The sequence below is a fragment of the Neophocaena asiaeorientalis genome, unplaced genomic scaffold (genome assembly GCF_003031525.2).
Source record: "Neophocaena asiaeorientalis asiaeorientalis breed wild unplaced genomic scaffold, Neophocaena_asiaeorientalis_V1.1 scaffold330, whole genome shotgun sequence".
Lineage (NCBI taxonomy): Eukaryota > Metazoa > Chordata > Mammalia > Artiodactyla > Phocoenidae > Neophocaena > Neophocaena asiaeorientalis.
This window is the reverse complement of record NW_020175667.1, coordinates 446,603-467,833: the sequence shown is the minus strand read 5'-3', so window position 1 is coordinate 467,833 and position 21,231 is coordinate 446,603. Positions and strand designations below refer to the sequence as shown.

Genomic DNA, 21,231 nt, shown 5'->3' with positions numbered 1-21,231 from the left:
TTAAGACTAAATAAAACTCCAGGTAACACAGAATTTAAATTTACAAGTCCCCATTGGTTAAGGACCTCCAAAAATTTACATGAAAAATCCTCCAATATTATGGTACCTAAATTCTGGAAAAAACAAAATCCATGTTCTGAAGGGAGAATTTTGAAGAAGAGCAGACTGATGAGAGTTTTCTGTTAAAATGTGACATGAATCTTTATTTTGAAATAACACAAATATTTTTTTCTTTAATAGAGACTTCAACTGACCACTGAGACTAGAAAATAGCAACAAATCATGCATAAATTAATAGATGGATAAATAAATACATATAGACATACATAAGTTTAGCCAGAAGAAAAATATAGATTATCTGCAGGGGACAATTAGACTGCTAATAAATGAAAAGAAAATTATCTTAAAATGAGAGAATTAATATCTTCAAAGTACTCAATGAAAAAACTCTCAGTGTAGAATTCTATTCCGGACTAAATTTACATTCCAGAGTAAGAAAAAAATAAGGACATTTTCAAGGAAACAAACAAACAAACTGAGAAACATTACTTAGTGAAAAGTCATTAAGGATCTATTTTAGCAAGATAGAAATTAAATCCCAAAGGAAGGAGTTGGGAAGGGAGGAAAGGACAAGATAAAATGTAGAAAACAAATTGGTAAATATAAGTGAGCATTTGATTAATTATAATATTCATAATAATTGTTTATGGTTAAATAAGTGAAATAAAATACTACTGAATATAATATTGAGGATAGAAAAGAAGACACAAGGTTCAAAGGCTCTATGAGACAAATTGTTGTTGTGATAAAATCTGATAAAATAGTCTGTGAGGCAAAAAATCATGCATTTTTATTTATGAAGCACAAAAAAAGAGCAAAGTAAAGCAAATCACCAGGAAAATATGATAATCCTGAAGCTTTACGTAGCTAAAACTCACAGTCTCAGAATACATAAAGCCAAAACCTAAACAATATAACTCCTGCTAAAATAGAAGATTTAAACAGGACTCAAATTGTCACATAGAGAAAATGTCCAAGATGTGATTGAAAATTACCCATTATACCAAGAACAAAGAAAATCACAACTCTGGTGAGAAAAGACAATCGACTAATGCCAGCACTGAAATGAATTAGAGGCTGGGATTATCTGACAAGGATTTTAAAGGAACTGTCATAAGTCAGAGTCTCTTGAAAAAAAATGAAGGAATAGCAAAATCTCAGCCAAGAAATAGAAGCTATAAAAGAAAGTATAAGTAGACACTACATAAATGACAAATACCATAATGGATACAGAACTCACTGGACAGCCTCAATAGCAGAGTGGAAATGAAAGAGGATAGAAATCAGTGAACTGGAGAACAGATCGATCTGCCTGAAACTCCACCTGAAAACAGACTGAGAAAAAAAATGGACAGAACCTCAGGGACCTGTGGGAGTATAACAAAAGAATTATAATTAAGCTTCAGAAAACTAGAAACAAAGAAAAATCTGTTGAAAGCAGCCAAAGAGAAATGATGTGTTATCTACAGAAGAACACCAAATTGAGTTACAATGGATTTCTCATGTGAAACCACAGACGCCAAAAGGAAGAGACGTGGCATTTTTCAAGCGCTAAAAGAAGGAACTCAACTCTAAATCTTATACCCAGAAAAACTATCCTTTGAGAATAAAGGAGAAATAAAGACATTCTCAGACAAAGAAAAACTTAAAGGATTTCTCTTTAACAGACCCATTCTTAAATATTGTAAGAAGGAACACAGAGGAATTGATGAAATAAATAATCTTGGAGTATCAGAAACAAAAAGGTAATAATGGGAAGAGAAGAAATATGGGTACGTACAATAAATTATCCTTATCCTTGTGAATTTATACATCATATTTGATACTTGAAGTAAAAATTATCACATGATCCGATAGTCAAGACAATGATATATAAAAGTGGAGAATGTAAAATAACCTAAATGGAAGTGAAATTCCCACATTTCACTTGACATGGTAAATGATGATACCAGTAAACTGTGAAAAATCACATATGCATATTATAATTGTGGTAGACCTCCCCAAATATGTCCATGCCCTAATCTCTGGAACCTGTGAATATGTTACCTGAAATGGCAAAGGATAATTAAGATCTCAAATGGAATTAAGATTGCTAATCAGCTGCCCTTAAAATAGAGAGATTATCTTGAATTATCCAAGTGGGCCCAATGCAATCCCAAAGATTGTAATCACAAACCCTTAAAGGTAGAAGAGGAAGACAGAAGAAGAGAATCAGAAAAAGAGATGTGATACAGAAGAAAGGTGAAGTTGATTATTTCTTCTTTATTCTTCTTGGCAATGATTATTTTAGATATTCTAGGGTATGTACTTTTCAATATAAATTTAAAACAAGGTTGTCTATGTTTAAAGGAACACACAGAACTATAAAACTGTTAGAAAAAAATTGGGGGTGAAAATCTTCAGGACCTAGGGCTCAGCAAAGAATTCTTAGATACTGAAAGCATAGTCCATGAAAGGAAAACATGATAAATTAGACCTCATCAAAAGTAAACACTTTTTGCCCTTGTGAAAGCCCTTGTGAAGAAGATGAAAAGACAGTCAAGTTTCAGACTGGGAAAAAATAATTGCAAACCAAATCTTCAACAAGGAAACAAGGACTACTATCAAAAATATATAAAGAATCCTCAAAACTCAATAGTTTAAAAAACTCCAATTGGAAAATGAGCAAAAGACACACTTCACCAAAGAAGATATACAGAGAAGATACACAATCTCATAAGCCATTAAGGCAACAAAGATTAATACCTCAACAAGGCATCACTATATACCTATCAGGAAGGATAATTTTTTTAAATAATGACAACACCAAATGCTAGTGAGAAGTCACTCATTATATCACTCATACTTTGCTGCAGGTAATGTAAAATGGTCAGCCACACTGAAAAACACTTTCTCAATTTCTTATAAGGTTAAATGCACAATTAACTTCTGACCCAGCATTTGTATTCCTGGGCCTTTCTAACAGAGAAATGATAACCTAAATTCACACAAAAACTTTTATACAAATATCCATAGCAACTTTAATCATAATAGCCAAATCTAAACACATGCCTAATGTCCTACAAGAGATGAGTGATTAAACAAACTGCAGTATGTACGTACTGTGGAATACTGCTCAGCAATAAAACAGAATGAATTATTGATACATGCTGGATGAACCTCCAGAGAATCATGCTGACTTTAAAAAGGCCAATTAAAAGGTCACATAGTGAACAATTCCCTTTATATAACATTTTCAAAATGACAAAATTTTAGGAGTGTATTAATGGATGTCAGGGATTAGAAACAGCAGGACAAGAAGCTGGTATATATGGCTATAAAAGTGCCACCCAAAGGGTCTGGTAGTGATGGAACTGTCCAATATCTTCACTGTGGTGATAGATACAGAGCCCTATATGATGATTAATCACACACACACACACACACACACACACACACACACACACACACCAGTGAGGAAATATAAATAAAATGGATGGATTCTAGCAATATCAATATAATGTGGTAATGATACTCCATTTATTCTATAGTGTTACAAAATTTTACCACTGAAGAAAACTGAATAAATTGTACACAGGATCCCTCTGCATTATTTCTTATATCTGCATGTGAATCTAAATTTTAATTCAATAAAAATTTTAAATTAAAAAATGGATGAGCCCAATTCTGAATGACAGGGCACATCACAAATGTTTAAAGAGTATCTTAAAAATTGATAATAACTTTGACTGCAAAACATCTGCAATAACTGACCTAAAATATTTTAAAGTAATAAGAGTCTATTTTAAATATTTATTCCCCAGTAACCAAGATCAATGTCAGTGACTGGAAACTTATTTCATAAGATTCTTCATATCATAGGATTTGCTTTTATTTATAAAGCACTTTAAGATCTTGCTCTCCAAACAGAATAATTTTACTTTTTTAAATAGCTCCTCATAAATCTAATTAGTTATTACATTTCTGAGATTCTCTTCTGTTCTTCAAATTTTTTCCTCTTGTCTAAATATATTGGGAAGATTATTATTTACTTGCATATTTTTGTATTTATATAATTTAGTTTCAGTTTCTGAAAGGGTGGTAATAGTGTCGACAGATGTCTTAAACTCTGTAAGCTGTTATATGCTGACATAACTCTAAACGTGGGAATAATAATCATGGAAATTGGGGGTTAAAAAAAAAAGACCTTGATTTTTTTGGAAGAATATTACCCAAAGCATATGCTCATTTTATTCAAAAATTAAGTCCTTATTTGAATTTGTATAACTGGCTCTAACAAAATTTAAAGTTCCTTGAAAGTACATTTTGAGATTTGAATTTTGAATAAAAATATGAATTACTATATAAAACTAATCAATTGTTCATTTGTTAAAAATGTTAACTTACTACAGAATGGATTTGTGCCAACAGTATCCAAAAACACAGTGGTCCTGAGAGTTCTGTTCTCTATTCTCTCTTTTAAAACATCTTTCCATAGCTCAGTTTGATAACCTGAGATTTGAGAAATAGAATATTAGTAATTGGACTTTTATCAAATAGCATACAAAAATATCAAATCACTAAAAGAACTAAAGGATCAATGTATTATGATAATTATTATAATTTATGAATTTTTATAATTAAAAAATCATTTTTCAAATAATTTCACATTCTATTTATTTCAACTACAGTAACAACTCTTAAATTCAAGAGTCACAAATAAATCTACTCCCTGGAAACCTTATCAGAGCTTTGCATATGCCATATAGTTAAAGTCCATTTGTATAAGTTTTTACTATTACAAATGCAGAATTTTACTTGAAACTCTTTTCAGTTAATTCAGCAGAATAAATTGATTAGATAAAACTTGAACACAGAATTTAGCTCCATGAGCACAGCCTTCAATTATCCTATATACACATTCATACAGATACAGTATGCATATGTATACATTATATATACAATGTATATATTATAGATAGCATCTATGTACACTATATATTGTATGTATAATATATATTTCAGATACAAACAATATTTGTACATACAGAATATATAACATATACACACACACATATTTAATATGCTTGCTACTTCATGTATGTGTCTGTTTCCACACTGCTACCTCCGAATTTGAAATTTGAATGCAGTAGAAAGAATACTGAATTGAAAATTCAGAGATTTAACTCCCATTTTCACTTGTGCCCTTCAGCAATCCATATGTTCACACGGGGTCACAATTTCCTCATTTATATGGAAAAGCAACGGGACCAGAAAAGCAATCCCCAACATGAGGACTGAAGAAAACTAATCCCACAAGATATTTTGTGGACAGAAGGGGTCTATGAGGAAATAAGTCATGCAAAGCCTGCATATTGCCTGCCTCTTCTAGCAATTCTCTAGTATATTAGTATAAACCTCCTGTGAAAGAAAACCGCAGGAGGCTGTTTAATTCAGCCTTTGTAATTGCTACCCATTTCATTGAGGTTACTTGGCTTTGGAAACATTTCTGGTAGAGCCTATCATGATACTGATCAGATGTCTACATGCCCATGACACGCTTGGGGTCTGGTATTGTCTTTGGCAAACCCTGAACAAACAGCCTCTGAGATTCTTTCCAGCTCTAACTTTCTATTTTTTATATGGATTCATTTTTCTCTATAATTTCCCACTGGCAGGCTTTAGTTATCAAAAGTTGCAACACTTAACTGCTCTTAAGTTTATTGATTTAGATGGTGTGGACCATGCATGATTCATATCTACTTGCTAATAGCAAATGAAAAGCTAACCATGGTTCACACCTCTTCACTTGTTAAGAATTCCCTTAAAAATACAAACTAACAAACAAACAAAACCCTCAGTACCACTAAGAATGCACAAGTTTCTTTCTTTAGTGGAAATATAGATGGATGCTAAATAGTGAGATCCTTTTGTGAATCAAGAAAAGTATCATCATGAGACGACCAAGTGTGCCCACAACATGGAACACAGAAAGGAGGTTGACCAAGTTCCTCTCACTAAGAATCTGAAAAATATTTAGTAGGAAATAACTATTTTCTCTGTTCCACAGAAAATTTTTCCATAAAATGTTAATAGCATATTCACAAGTAAGTATGAAAGCTTCCAGCAGAAAATACTAACAAAATTACATTGTTCATTTTCCACAAAGAAGTATAGTAAGTATGATAATCTCTCTTACCTAGTTTAGGACACGATTTTTCCTTAAAGTCGGCACAATCCACACACGAACCAGTCTTGTAATCTTTGTATGAATGGCAAGGAAATGAAATAAAATTGCAGCTTGTTTCCAAAGCTGCCATGAATAAGTAAACTGCTCTCTGATGGTCGCATTTAATAAATTCAAGTCCTTAAGTGTTCAAAGTCAAGCAGTTAGATGTATTAAGCCAAGTTCAAGTAAGTTGGAAAAAGAAATATTAAGTTCTGCCTAACGCTCTGCACTGTATGAATATCAAAGTGCTGACTGCAATGCAGTTTTATCTCAGGCAACTAAACAAATGTTACCGTTTAAAACTTAAATGTAATATGCCTTTTACGTGAGATTTATTAGAAATTTTTCTAAAGTAATAACACAGCAAAAATGTTTAATTTCAATTATTCAACAAACTCTACACACAGTGCTACCATATTTAATAACTAGTGTACACATATCTCCCTTCTAAACTCTCACGCTTAACATTTCTATTCAGTGTCAGAGACGAATGAGACTTTATCATGTCTCTTTCCTTTCCTAACTTCTCACATCCCTATCCCTTTAACCAAACTTCTCTAGTTGCCCTGGCCTTTAATGATGTGGTACGTGACTGGTTGCCACTGTAGACCTCAGGACATTTTTTTGCCATCGCTCTGAAGTGAGCCAAATTCCACACCTGGAGACGTTGCTCAGTTATTTATGTGCAGAATAACCAAGTGCAGAAGTTCATAAATCTGTGTTTGTACAATACTATGGCAATGGTAAAAATTAAATCCTGAAGCCAAACTTGCGTTATATAACTTTGCTATACATGCTTCTTCATTGACTTATAACTTCTCCTAATGTTTAAAATGATAAACTAAAACTGTTGAGGCTATATAATGTAATAGGTTACACCCATAACCAAATGGGATGTCTACTGGTAACATTTATGAACCGAGAAGGATCACATTAAACCATTTTCCACCAATAACTCCTGAATCATGAGCAATGGTGATAAAAAAAAATCTTGCCCCCAGATTAATAAGGGAAAAAAGTAAACTGATTTTCTTTCATTATTTTGACTCATGCACAATTTATTCTAAAATACTATTGGTATACCTGAAAAAATTGATTTAGGACAGCCAGGTTGCTTTTTCCCTCCATTTGGATAGAAATCTATATGTCCCAAGGGTTCTTTAATGCCTAAACCTGAGAAGAAAAGCACCCAAGAATCACAAAGTAAATATAATCAGGTCAGCAACACTTATGTAAAACAAAATCTCCTATAAAATCCTTTGAAAGTGACTCAAAATTTGAATTGAAAATAAGATAAATGCTATTTTTTAAAAGATGAGTTTTTCTGGTATTAATTCCTCATGCAAATTATGTTTCATTAATTTAACACATTTACATGTGATCAGTTTATTGTGGGTCCATCACAGTTCTTTGTGCTATGAATATATAAGTGAAAAAGGAAAATAGAGCAAAAATCCTTATCATAGTGGAAATTACATCCTAGTGGGAGAAAGACATAATAAACAAGTAAAAATACAGTATGTCAGATAATAATAAGTGCTGTAGAGAAAAATTAAGTAGAATAAGGAACAGTGAATGCCTAGTAAGTGTGTTAGGTTGCACTTTTAAGTAGTTTGGTTGGGGAATTTCCCACTGAGGAGGTGAGAATTGAGCAGAGTTGTGAAGGATGTGAGCAACGCAGTGAGTCAAGAAGGTATCTGTGTGCACATGGAGTATTCAAAGAATCCAGGTTAGCTGGTGTAATGCGTGAGAAAGAGCATTGGAGGAAATGAAGCCAAGTCATTTAGGATCTTTTAGGTGAGTGTGATCATTCACTCTCATTCTGGATAATAATGTGTAGGATTTGGTGCTAGACTCACTAACTGGAAAAATCGAACGCTGCTTCTGCTGGAACAAGTTGTGCCAGAGTGACACGAAACGTGTAGCTATGATTTAAGAGTTTCTGTATACACTTGTCCATTGATATCCATGGGATATTGGTTCCAAGACTGCCCCCCCCCCAATCTCCTGCCCTCCCACACGGACACCAAAATCTGAGGATGCTCAAGTCCCATATATAGAATGGCGCAGCCCAGTCGTCCCTCTGTGCCCAAGAGTTCCACATCCACAGATACAGACAGCCAACTGTATCTATAGAGCCTTGGGGCACCAGGGAAGATGCAAGTTCTGGGTGCATTACCACTATGGGGTCTATAACCCAGGGGAGCCATAGGAAGGAAAGAGGTCAGCAAGCTCAGAATATTCAGGACTGCGGTTAGATATAAAATCTTGCTGCCAAGTAAGATTGCAATGCTTTGGGTTGGGGTACAAGAAATTTCCTACAACATAATGAACTCTTGAGAGAGATCAGCAATAGATTCAGTACAATGAAGATAAATACTTGGGTCTGACGGTACGGATTAAGTTGCAGTTAGTTGATTTAGTTCTAGTATGTATCGGAACACGATAACAGCTAGTGAGGTGTTAGCAGGGCATGAGGACACTGGGCAGGTACATTACAGGGGAGGGGATACAGCATATAAGGAAAGACAAAGGACAACTTACATGACTTCCTTAGAACTCCCTGGAATCCAGGGAAGCATATGTATGATTTGATTGTGACAGTGGTGAGAGTATGCTAACCAATTCCTCTACATTCCATTATCCACTTAGCTTGTGGAATTTTAGTAAGGAAGGACAGTCTTCTAACTATAACCCAAAAAAAGTCCAATAATTTTGGAGATCTTTACAATTTCCTCCTATCTGAACTCAACACAGAGTTCCAAGACTAGGGTGTTTCAGGTTTAGAGCCATCATTTTCTCCAATCTGCTTCTGAAGTAAAATCAAACCAAGAAGACTGCTCAGGAATCAGGAAGAAGCAAAAGATATTTATTATTACAAGCAGCCCTTGATTCAGGCATGTCATTTCCCTTTTATCAGATGGAAGGGGCAGGGCAGCTTGGTCTGCTTAGGCCATTCATTCTTTTGATTTCAAGGAGGGTGGGAAGAGCAGATATGGCTTTCTAATTTTCTTTTTATTGTAAAATATAAAACCTACATGCAGAAAAGAACATAAAACTAAAGATTAATTAATGAATATAAAGCAAATAGCCACTTAGCTACCACACCCATGTCAGGAAATAGAACCTAGAAACTCCCAGTGTGACCTTAACCCAGTAACTAGCTTCTTACTTTTCTATAAAACTAAGAACCATGTTTACTTTTAATTTTTTTTTCTTTTTTGCTATTGCTATTCTTTACCTTCCACGGATGCCTCTAAAACAATATATTTTAGATTAGCTCATTTTGGAAATATATTTGTATTCATATTTGTATCTGGCTTCTTTCAATTATCAGTATATTTGTGATATTAAACCACATTGTCAGGTGTAAATGTAGTCATTCATTTGTAATCATTCATTGCTATATAGTATTTTATTGAATGAACATACAATAACTTATTTATCCATTCTCCTGTTGGTGGACATATGTTGTTTCAAATTTGGGGTTAATATGTGTTAATACTATGAACATTCTTGAACACACACATCAATGCATATGTGAAGGAATATCTGTTGGTTTTATACCTAGGCGTAGAATTGCTGTGTTATAAAATATGAATATCTTCAATTTTAATAAATAATCCTAAATAATTTGCCAAAGAGGTTGTACCAATTTACGCCCTACCAACAACATGTGAGTATTTCTGTTAGTCTACATCCTCTCCAATAAATGGTATTGTAAGGCTTTCTAATTTTAGTCATTCTGGTAGGCATGTGCTGTTTCACTGGGGTTTTAATTTACATGTTTCTGCTCACTGAAGATTTTAAGAACTTTCCATTGCCTAGTTGGAATTTCTCTTTTGTAAAATGTCTGTTCAAGTCTTGATTTTTTTACATTAAGTTGTATTTTTCTTTATTACTGATGTATAGTGCTTACTTAACTCTTTTTCTGTTTTGCCTTGCTGTTAGCTTTCATAAAGTGTTCTTTAATGAAGTTCTCAATTTTAGTATAATCAGACATCTTAATGTTTGAATTTGGCTTATGGTTTTTCATGCACACTGAAGAAAAATGTTATGTTATGAAGATTTTTTAAATAATATCTTGTAATATGTTTATTGCTTTTCCTTTCACATTTATACACACCATAGGAAAAGAATTTTTGTGTTTTATGGGAGTTAGAGACCTTTTTATTTCATTTTGAGTTTTCAGTTGACTGACACAGAACCACTTATCAGAAAGTCTACGAATAACAAATGTTAAGAAAAGGGAACCCTCGTACATTGTTGGCGGGAATGTAAATTTGTGCAGACACTATAGAAAACAGTATGGAGGTTCCTTAAAAAACTAAAAATAGAACTATCATATGATCCATCAATTCCACTCCTGGGTGTATATCTGGAATAAATGAAAACACCAATTTGAAAAGTTACATGCTCCCCAGTGTTCAAAGCAGTACTATGTACAACAGCCATGACATGGAAGCAACCCAAGTGCCCATCAACAGACAACTGGATTAAGAAGATGTGAATGGAATATTATTTAACCATAAAAAATGAAATATTGCCATTTGCAGCAACATGGATAGATCTAAAGAATATTATGCATAGTGAAATAAGTCAGACAAAGAAAAACAAATATGATATTACTTATAAGTGGAATCTAAAATATAATACAAATAAATGTATATACAAAACAGAAACAGACACACAGACATAGAAAACAAATTTATGGTTACCAAAGGGGAGAGAGCAGGAGGAGGGACAAATTAGGAGTATGGGATTAATACATCAAACAGATAAGCAACAGGGGTTTACTGTATAGCACAGGGAATTATACCCAATATCTTGTAATAACTTATAGTGGAATATAATCTGTAAAAAAAATAAAATAAAAAAAAGACTATCCTGTTTACCTGAAACTAACACAATATTGTAAATCAACTATTCTTCAATTAAAAAAATGAAACCCAGAAAAAAAAGAATCATTTTCACACCGTCCAGCAGTACCAAACTCATAATAAATGTAATAAGTTCCATAACTCTTGTTTTTTTTGTTTTTTTGGTGGTCCGCTGGCCTCTCACTGCTGTGGCCTCTCCCATTGCGGAGCACAGGCTCCGGACATGCAGGCCCAACGGCCATGGCTCACGGGCCCAGCCGCTCCGCAGCATGTGGGATCTTCCCGGACCAGGGTTCGAACCCATGTCCCCTGCATTGGCAGGTGGATTCTTAACCACTGCGCCACCAGGGAAGCCCTGTTTTTGGTTTTTTTTTTTTTACTGACTTTTTTGTCACCCTTACACTAATGACACTGTCTTTGCACTTTTTCCTTCTTTTCAAGAACACTTTAACAGGGGCTTCCCTGGTGGCGCAGTGGTTAAGAATCCACCTGCCAATGCAGGGGACATGGGTTCGAACCCTGGTCCGGGAAGATCCCACATGCTGCGGAGCAGCTAAGCCCGTGCGCCAGAACTACTGACCCTGCGCTCTAGAGCCCGCTAGCCACGACGACTGAAGCCTGTGTGCCTAGAGCCCATGCTCCACAACAAGAGAAGCCCCCACTTGCCACAAGTAGAGGAAGCCCGCACGCAGCAACAAAGACCCAACACAGTCAAAAATGAACAAATAAATTAATTTTAAAAAAAAGAATAATAATACTTGACCCTTTTCATTTCCATATTAATTTTATAATTAGCTTGTGAGGTTATTTTAAAAATATTGGCTTTTGACAAAGATTGCATTGAATCTGTAGGTCAACTTGCAAAAAATTGACATGTATACAACACTCACATTCATATGTGTGGTTTAGTTCCTTTTTATTTTGGTCTGCAATGTTTTGTGGTTTTCTGCGTAGAGCACTTGCACAATTTTCTTAAGAGTTATTTCTAGATTTTATCTTATTAAAATGGTATAATTCTAAAGTTTTATTTGCTAGCTCTTATTGCTGGTTTCTAGAAAGAATTGAATTTTGTATATATAGCTTATATTCAACAACCTTGCTAAATATTCCTGTGAATTCTAATTATCTGGAGATTCTTTGGGGTTATCTATGTATGCAAACATATCATCTAAAAATGATTTTATATTTTTATATCTTTTAATACTTTTCTCCCCTTACTGCACTTAAGACATCCAGTAAAATGTTGCTTCAGAATGACTAGACTAGGCATCCTTTTCCAGTTCCCAGTCTCAAAAAGAAAGTCTTCCAAATTCCATCATCAACATGACATTTTCTACAGATTTTTGAATAGATATATTTTAACAGATTGTGGAATTTTACTTCTTTTCCCAATTTTCCAGTTTTTGCCATACATAAATTCTCCCTAAAGCTTTTTGTTCATTTGATTGAGATTATTAAATGAATTTTCTCCCTTATTCTTTTGCTAAGATGAATTAAGAAACTGATTTTTGAATGTTAAACTAAATTTGCTTTTTGATAATAAATCCAAATGGATGTGATTCAATACCAATTTTATATGCTGCTGGCTTACTAATTTTATATTTTATGCAGAATTTTTGCATCTATGATTATTATAGAGAATGTCCAGCAAACTGTCTTTTCTGCAATGTCTTTCTCAACTTTTGACATTAAGTTTGTGATGGCTTTCTAAAAAAGTTGCAAACCATTTCCTATTTATTTGTTATTATCTGACGTTGTTTGTGAAACAGTGGTCTTATTTATCACTTAATTGTTTGGTAGAGAACAAAAACTTGCCTGGGAATTTACTTTGATGGAAGGCTTTAAATTACAGTTTCTATTTTATCAATAGTTAAAAAAACTCTTAAAACTTTCCCTTTTCATTTGGTAAATGCTTTTGCTTTTCATAAGAATTTTTATATTTCATATATCATACCATATGGTCATATATTTTCATATTTATTTGCAAAATATTGTTCATTACATTGCTTTGTGATGATTTTAATACCTATAGTATCTGTAACACTATCTCCTTTATTATTATTGATATTAGTTGTGTTTTCTCTCCTTGTCCTTTCTGTTTTTTTCTCTCCAAGGACTCATTACTCTGGACGGTGATATATAAAGTTCAAGCATTCTATGTTCCTTTCATTTTATTGAAAGAAGGTAAAAAATGACATAGTTTTAAATAATTAACGTTGTCTTTTTAAAGTGCAAAATTTTGGCTCTTTATATCACTTCTAATTGATATTTTTATTCCATTTTTGTATGTTTATCATCAACTTCTTAATATCTATGGGTATGTTTTATGTTTAATTCTTAATTTCCCAAGATAGATGTTTAGATTATTGATTTTCAGCCTTTTAAGATATCTGTAACTGGACATTTATTTCTAGTCATGGCTTTTGCTGACTCCAACAAATTTTAATATGTAGTAACTTTAATACTATTGAATCAAAATATTTTATATTTCCATTATTATTTATTCTTCCCTCATTAGTTATCTAAAAATATGTTTCTTCTAAAAATATATGGATTTTCTACTTATATTTTTCTTAGTTATTTATAGTTTAATTGCTTTGAATATAGAGAATACTACCTTTTATGCTTCCCCCTCTATGAAAATTTTGAGAATATTTTTAAGGCCCAGTGTATAATGTTTCTCTAAAATATCCATGATGCTTTAGAAGAATGTATATTCTCCAGTTGTTGGGTATAATGTTTTATAAATGTCCATTAGATCAATTTTTCTAATTAAAATCTCCCACTATGATTGCGCAGTTGCTTTTCTTTCTGCAATGGGATAGTGTAAAGTTTGCTTTATGTAATTTTAAGCCATGTTATTAGGTATATACAAACTATCTTCCTGGTGAGTTGAAAGTTTTATAATTTTAAGCCTTTCTATGTTTCTACTAATTTTGAGATAAAATTATTTTTGTCTAAGTTAATGTATGTAGATTCACCACCTTTTGGTGGATAATATTTGCATATCAATGTTCTACTTTCACATATTCTGCTTCCTTACTGTTATATATGTCTTTAATAAATAACACATAATTGAATTTTCGTCTTTTTGACTAAGTGTGACACCATATTTTAATTGAATCTAACAGCCTAAATTTCATTTAGGCTATTTACATTTAATGGTATAGCTGGGTTTAATTTTACCATCATATTATGTACTTCTATTTACTTTGTCTGATCTTTATGATTCTTTCTCTCCTTTCTTGCCTTCTTTTGGACTTAAAAAAAACTATTCCCTTTTGTCCTCCGTTGCTTTGGAAGTTATATACTCTTTTACTCTTTTCTTTTTGGATACCTAGAGATTTAACAGGAAGCCTTGATTTATAAATACCAACTGTTGACAATTACTTTTAACCTTTCTTCCATACAATTAAAGGAACAAAAAATGCTTGAACTTCAGTTAACAGCTCCCCAAAATATGCTATTTTTGTAACGTGTTTTAATTCTCTCTATATATTCCAAATTCCATAAAACAATAACAGTGTTTTATGCCATCAACATCCATTTAGATTGAACTGTATTTTACCATTTTCAATACTCTTCCTTCCTGAATAGCCATCAAAGGATAATTTTCCTTCTTTTGATGACAATTTCTCTCAGTGTATACTTGTCTGAAACTATATAGTTTCCTTTTTTTTTTTTCCTGAAACAGATTGGGATACTAGGCAGCTATTTTCTTTCACCATATTGGAAGTATAACTCTATTCTTTCCTAGCTTCCACTGTTTCTGTTGAGAAACTAGTTATAATTTGGGTCATTTTTTATTCATTTAATTTTATGCTGTATACTTTGTTGTGGTCTTTTCTGTAACTTTACTATCATGTGTCTCAATGAGGATGCCTATTTATTCACATTGGAATTAACTGTGCATTCCAATTTTTATTGATTATAATTCCTCAGTTTTTAGAAATTCTGAGATATTATCTTTAGATATCATTTCTGTTCCATTTTTCTCTCCTTTTATTTTGAATTTAACATGATTGACCTTCTCATTATTTATCCTATGTACCTCTTACCTCTCTGTATTGTCTGCTCTCTGATTTTTGCTCCGTATTGTACCCTTTTACTTTATTCTAGAAACAGACTTCTCAACTATTTTCCAAGTCACTCGCTTTCTCTTTTTACCTGATTCAAAATTTCTGTTCAACCCATTCAATAATTGTCAATTATTTTATTTTTTAAGTTAAAAACTTTTTATTATTTTTATCAAATATAATAGGTCATATTTATATTTAAATGTCATTCTCTGCTGATATTTGCAGTCTTATCTTATCTCTTTGAAAATATTAAGCACGTTTTAGCCAGTGTTGGAGGCCTATGGGTCTGTTTCTGCTGATTATTGTTTCTGTTGGTTCTCATGCACGTTTCTTGCTTCAAGTGTACCTGGCTATCTTTATTTGGATGCTGGACATTTAAAAATATATTTATAGGGCTTCCCTGGTGGCGCAGTGGTTTGCTGATGTGATCTTCCTACAAAAAAGGACTATTATTGGCTTCTATCAGGTACCTAGCAGGTCCAACAATCCAAGAGCTCCTTAAACAAAACACAATAAATGAGATTTTTCTGGCAACTTCAGATTATTAAAAGCTTTACTAGAGATTATAAAAAGGCTGGTTTATTTCAAGTTTACCTTTATTCCTATAGCGCTACCCTTTGGGGTCCCAAAAAGTAGTATAAGATGTTTTACAAGCCTCATATGAGGGTTTCAAAAACACTTCCCATATTCTCTACACCAGAGAAAAGTGACTCCAAATTACCAGTTCACCTCCCTGGAATTTTCCTGTCTTCTGGATATTAGACTGGTAATTTTTTCCTGATATCCCAGCAGGAATGTTTGTTCAAATTACCTAATCAACAATTATGAAAGGCAACATAGCTTCCTTAACATATACAACTGAAAAAGGACAAGAATTACTGGCAAGTAGAAAATGCACTCATAGGTTAGAATTTAAGGAAAGAGCAGTATCTCATTCAGAGATTCCTTGAGACAGGTGAATATGCAGTATCAAAAATCTGTGTTCCTCATTTGTGATAGTCATAAAAAGATCAGTTAAAGGTGCCAACTATGTGGCATCTAGTGGCAAGTTAGATTTGATAAGCTGAGTCATCAAAAGATATTAAGAATATAAGACAATCCAAACAGTTTATTAGGAAAAGTCAAAAATGCAAAAAAAAACAATAAAAAGTATGAAGAGCCAATTCAAAAGGCCATAAGCAGAATTGAAGTTGGAATTTCAAAAAGAGGAGTTCAAAATTGCAGAGTAATTGGCACTAGGTGTGCTGTGTGTGGGAATGTTAAGCTGATATACAGGGCTAGAGAAAGAAAACGTGAAAGGTTGAGGGTATCAGAACTATGAGACTTTAGGCACTGACTCTGTATGATGTAGATGAACTTAGATTCCAAATAAAGAGCATAATTGTTCTGATTATAGGCTCAGCCCATGGGCATACAGACATAGAATTTGAAAAATTGTCATCTATGGCATTAATGGTATTTATGTATCTCACAGAATCATTGGTATGGATCACCACAGGGTAAATTCAGAATAATATGGAAGAAAATAAATTACCTGGACCAAAGAGAAAATAAACCTGAGGAAATAGGGAGTTGGGAGCAGTCTTTGGGTCACTTCCTCCTGTCTCTGCCTTAGCACTATATTCTCCCCATGCACCCCAACCAAACACATGTAAATTTCCAGTTAATTTGAGCAGCATACTGGTGAAGTGCAGATTTTGGAATCAGAGGATTCTATTTCAAATTCTGACTCTGCCTCCTACTGGCCTCGTCACCTTGACCTGAGCCTCTTCTCCATTTGTAAAAGGGGGATGATAACATTTACTTACTCATGGGGACTTAGGAGAATTCCATAATCAATTCACATAAAGAACTTGAAGTGCCTCGTATATACGAAGTACTCAATAAATATTAGTACCATCAGTTTCAACTCAGGAAGGGGATCTGGGCCATCTAAAATATTACCTGAAAGTGTCTGTCCAACACACTCTGGTTAAAGCGATCAATAGCCGGTTAGACATTTTGAGGAAAATAATTAAAAATCTTTAGGGAAAAGTACTCTCTCTGTGCCTGAAGATCTGTGCTGAGTTTGAGTTGACATACAACAAAGTGATAAAATGATAAGAGAGAATGGTAATCTAAATGCATCAGGAACATTAAGCATGAGGGAAGTTGTAATCAAATCAATAAAATGTTAATAACATGAAAAGGAGGAAGTATATTTTTTTAATCAAATTTCAGTTTTTTTAGGATGACATGACAGTTCTTGAAACCTGAAGGAGGAAAGCTGAAGGCAAAGAGTTCCATTGGACACCACAGGTTTTCACTAACTCCAAGAAATGTTGCTTGTGGGAAATATAATCACTATATAATTACAGTCTTATCACTTCATCCACTACTCTCTCATTAAGTTTTCCTCTTCCCCAGTGTCTACATCTCCTTTTCTATTTTCAAATGATTAAGCAATAAATCCTACATTGTTACCATTGGTATCAGTGTGTATGACATCCACAATGCCTGCATCAGTGTAATCTAATTTGCCATTTGATGGTTTTCCAGAGAATTGTGGTCCAGCAGGGTCAAGACCTGAAGTTCAAGAAAGAAGCTATTAATCTATTAATCAAGTCATACTACAGAGTTCAGTGGATCACATGCTTGCATTATTATTACATTATAAACATAACGAGCCTGTACAGTTTTAGCTTAAACCTGTCCTAAAACAAATCTAACAGTAAATGAAATTAGATGAATAGCAAGTATCTTCTTTATTTGAATAATCTTTTTTCCAGTCTTCAGAGTTCATCGATGATGTAGTGTTAAGCCACATGACAGATGCCTAGACAAAGTATTGTGGGTTTTTTTAGCATTTTTACTTAAGAAGTAATTAGGAATACACTGATAGTAAATCTCTGTGTAACAGAAAGTAACTACTACTACTGCTGAGGAGGGGAAATAATAAATACTATCCTGGTCCTGTCTTGAGCCCCATTCTGCACGAGCTCATCCTGGATCTCTCTATAGGTCTAAAATGTTAAGTGCAATTTGAGCTTGGAATAAAACATATTTATTATTAGCTTATCATTCATTTCTCACAAAAGTTTCCTGCATACGCATAAGGAAAATATATTAAAAGTTTCATAAAATGTAGATATTATTTCTGGTGTACTTGTAATTCTAAATAAAAATTTGAAGCTCATGACCTACTGCAATGTGTAAAAAAGGTGGGGAGGACATGAAATGCAATGCCTTGAGAACATCTATGCAATAGGGCAACAATCATCTTAAAAAGTAAAATATAATATTGCTTTATCTCAGTACCTTCTGTTATCCCTAGTTTATTTGGCCCATATGACTGAATGAGGCAGAAACTTCTCTCTTCCTATAAGTTGTTCTGATGTAGAACCACTGCATTTGCTGGCTTTTTAAACCCTGATGATTGCTTGGCATGTGGAACCATTCAAACTAGACTCATATGTGAATCAACACACCTTAAAATAAAGTAGGATTACCAGCAGATCAAATGGAGCTAGTATGGTGGTTGAAAGAGAATGGACTTTGGATGCTAGAGGCCTTTGTATAAATCCTGGCTTAGCTGTTACTAACTTTTTGACGGTCCTGCATTCATTCAGTTAACCTCAACTTTCACATCCATATAATGAGAATCAAGTTAAAACTGATCAAAGTAAGTAAGGTATACTTAAGGTCTGTAAAGATCGTAAAGATCTAAACAAGTTATTCACCTCTACCCTCCCTCTTTGTTAACTTAAGACTCTAGTATTAACATTTGAAATTATTATAAATCATCTATGGGAATGGATCTCAATAATTCTAAAAAGCTAAATTAACTGGGGAAGGATAGTTTTTAAATCACCACCATTCCTAAAGGGAAGCCTGAATGTCCATGTCAGCATTATTTCGTTACTAAGCTTTGTGGATGCAGTAACCTTGTTAAGGAAATACAAGGAGAACTGGGGTCCAGAATCCCTCAGGCATGGATATCAACTCCTGATCCTCCCTTCTAGTGTTCAAGTAAAATTGTTAAAAGAATTAAAATACATTAAAGTTTCTAAAATTTAAGTACATGGTAATAGGTTATCTTCTTAGTTAATACATGAAAAAAGTTTTACATTTGATGGGCCAAACTTTCCTTAGGATTGATACAATAATGTGTCCTTAAAATTCATATGGGACTGCAGAAATTAATCATTTTCCTCCCATTTCTATATGGGTAATTTAAGTTCGGTGAAGAAATAAGTAAGACTTAAGAGTCTAACCAAACAAATACCAGCATCTGAATATAATATAGAAAAAAAAAGTTTGTGCATCATTTCCTTTCCTTAAATATTGCCCCTGTTAAATGTTAAATAAAGTAATAACTTCTGATGCTTAAAAGTATACTAAAATATTAATTTTGTCAAAAATATTTTTACCTGTTATTCTTCCAACTTGACCATGAAATATCTTTCCAACAAATCCACTAATATGAGCCCCTAAGCTCACACCTATGAAATGAAAATTATCAAGAGATGCTCCATGCCCCTGCAATTCAAAATACAATGTTACAATTTTCATTTCAGAAAATCACAAATTATGCCTGTTGCATCAATATTCTAAAATTCATTATTTTTTCCGGTTTAATCCATTTCTGGGAGACAGGGAATGGGATTTTATAATTTCAAATAACTATGTCTTTGTTCAACTTTTTCCATAAAATATCTGATTTTTCTGTACAGTTTTAATACCATTAAATTTTTATTTAAAAATTTAGAAAACAATGTCATTTTTATCTAGAATAGCATATGCAAAATAATACATTTAATTAATAAAGCATTTTGTAATAATAATAACAAAACTAACTTTGTGCTAGCTACCTTGGTATGTGTTTTTTAAATCTCATATGTAATATTCACAATAGTCCTATGAGTTACATATTTTTATCCTATTGCCTAAAACTTTCCCCAGCATCTATTAAATGCTGAATAAATACCGTTTGATAATGAGTTGCCCAAAGTCTCATATACTTATTACTATAAGGGAAAAAGACTTGAAATCCAGGTCTGTTCAACTCCAAAATATAAACTAATCTACCTCCCTTTTTTATCTGTAGATTGTGTCAAAATCTTTAGGAAGACCGAACCGTGTGAAAAATCATCCTTACTTTGGAGATGATAAAATGAGACTCAGATTTTTAAGTGATTTCCCCCAGCACAAGCTGGAGAGTAATGGAGTCTGATCTTCCAAGCCCAAGTTTTGAACACCTTCTAGAGTCTCAGCCCAGGGGAGGGGGAGGGGGGCATTAGGAGCTTAAATGAGGAAGAATTTCTTCTACCACACTCCCAGGAAGCAGGTCATGGTCCATTCTACACAGTGACACATCCAATGGCTTACAGAAAGATGTGGAACATTTACTCTAATGAGAAACTAGATTCAGGTTTTGCAGGCACAGAATGATAATTTTCTTCAACAAATTTCTCAGACCAATGCCTGGAACCTCCAGGGAGTATCACTCTCAACTTCAGTGCTACTGAACTTTTCATCCCTTCTCCTTAATACGGAGACTTTGCAAGCAAAAGCACTGTTAGAAATCTAATACTACAATTTTCCTAAATTTCTCTACTTAACATTCACATGTTCCACACTTTGAGGTACATATTTGTGAATTAGAGCAAAGACCACCGCTAAAAGGAAAAATCAATTATGCAATTTATAGACTATCAGTAAGAACAGGTGAATCAATTACTTCTTCTGTCTCCAGAGGCATAGTTTGGTTTTGTCCAAATTTGAGGATGTAAAAATAATAATGAAAGCTGATTTTATTCAATGGTTATTATATGCCAAGTGCTGGTTAAGAATTAATTTCATTTAATATTTAAATAAAATATTGTTAGAAAGTTTTGTTATCCCAAATGTATAGACAAGGAAATGAGGCAGAATAGTTAAGCAATTGCTCCAGCTCACGCAGATGATATGGATTTGGTGGTCTTTGAACCCCTCCAGTCTGACTCCTAACCACTGTGTGTAACTG

General features: G+C 33.3%; 1 protein-coding gene across 1 annotated transcript in view; it reads right to left on the bottom strand.

The window, feature by feature from the left end:
- The window catches only part of LIPI (lipase I), a 67,853-nt gene that overhangs the window by 27,916 nt on the left and 18,706 nt on the right, over positions 1-21,231 (bottom strand). Inside the window, exons 4-8 of the mRNA XM_024731541.1 lie at positions 19,637-19,745; positions 17,691-17,792; positions 7,352-7,441; positions 6,239-6,301; positions 4,447-4,551 (exon numbers count right to left, since the gene is read on the bottom strand). Coding sequence (XP_024587309.1) covers positions 4,447-4,551; positions 6,239-6,301; positions 7,352-7,441; positions 17,691-17,792; positions 19,637-19,745 — 469 coding nt within the window. The remainder of the gene's footprint in view (positions 1-4,446; positions 4,552-6,238; positions 6,302-7,351; positions 7,442-17,690; positions 17,793-19,636; positions 19,746-21,231) is intronic.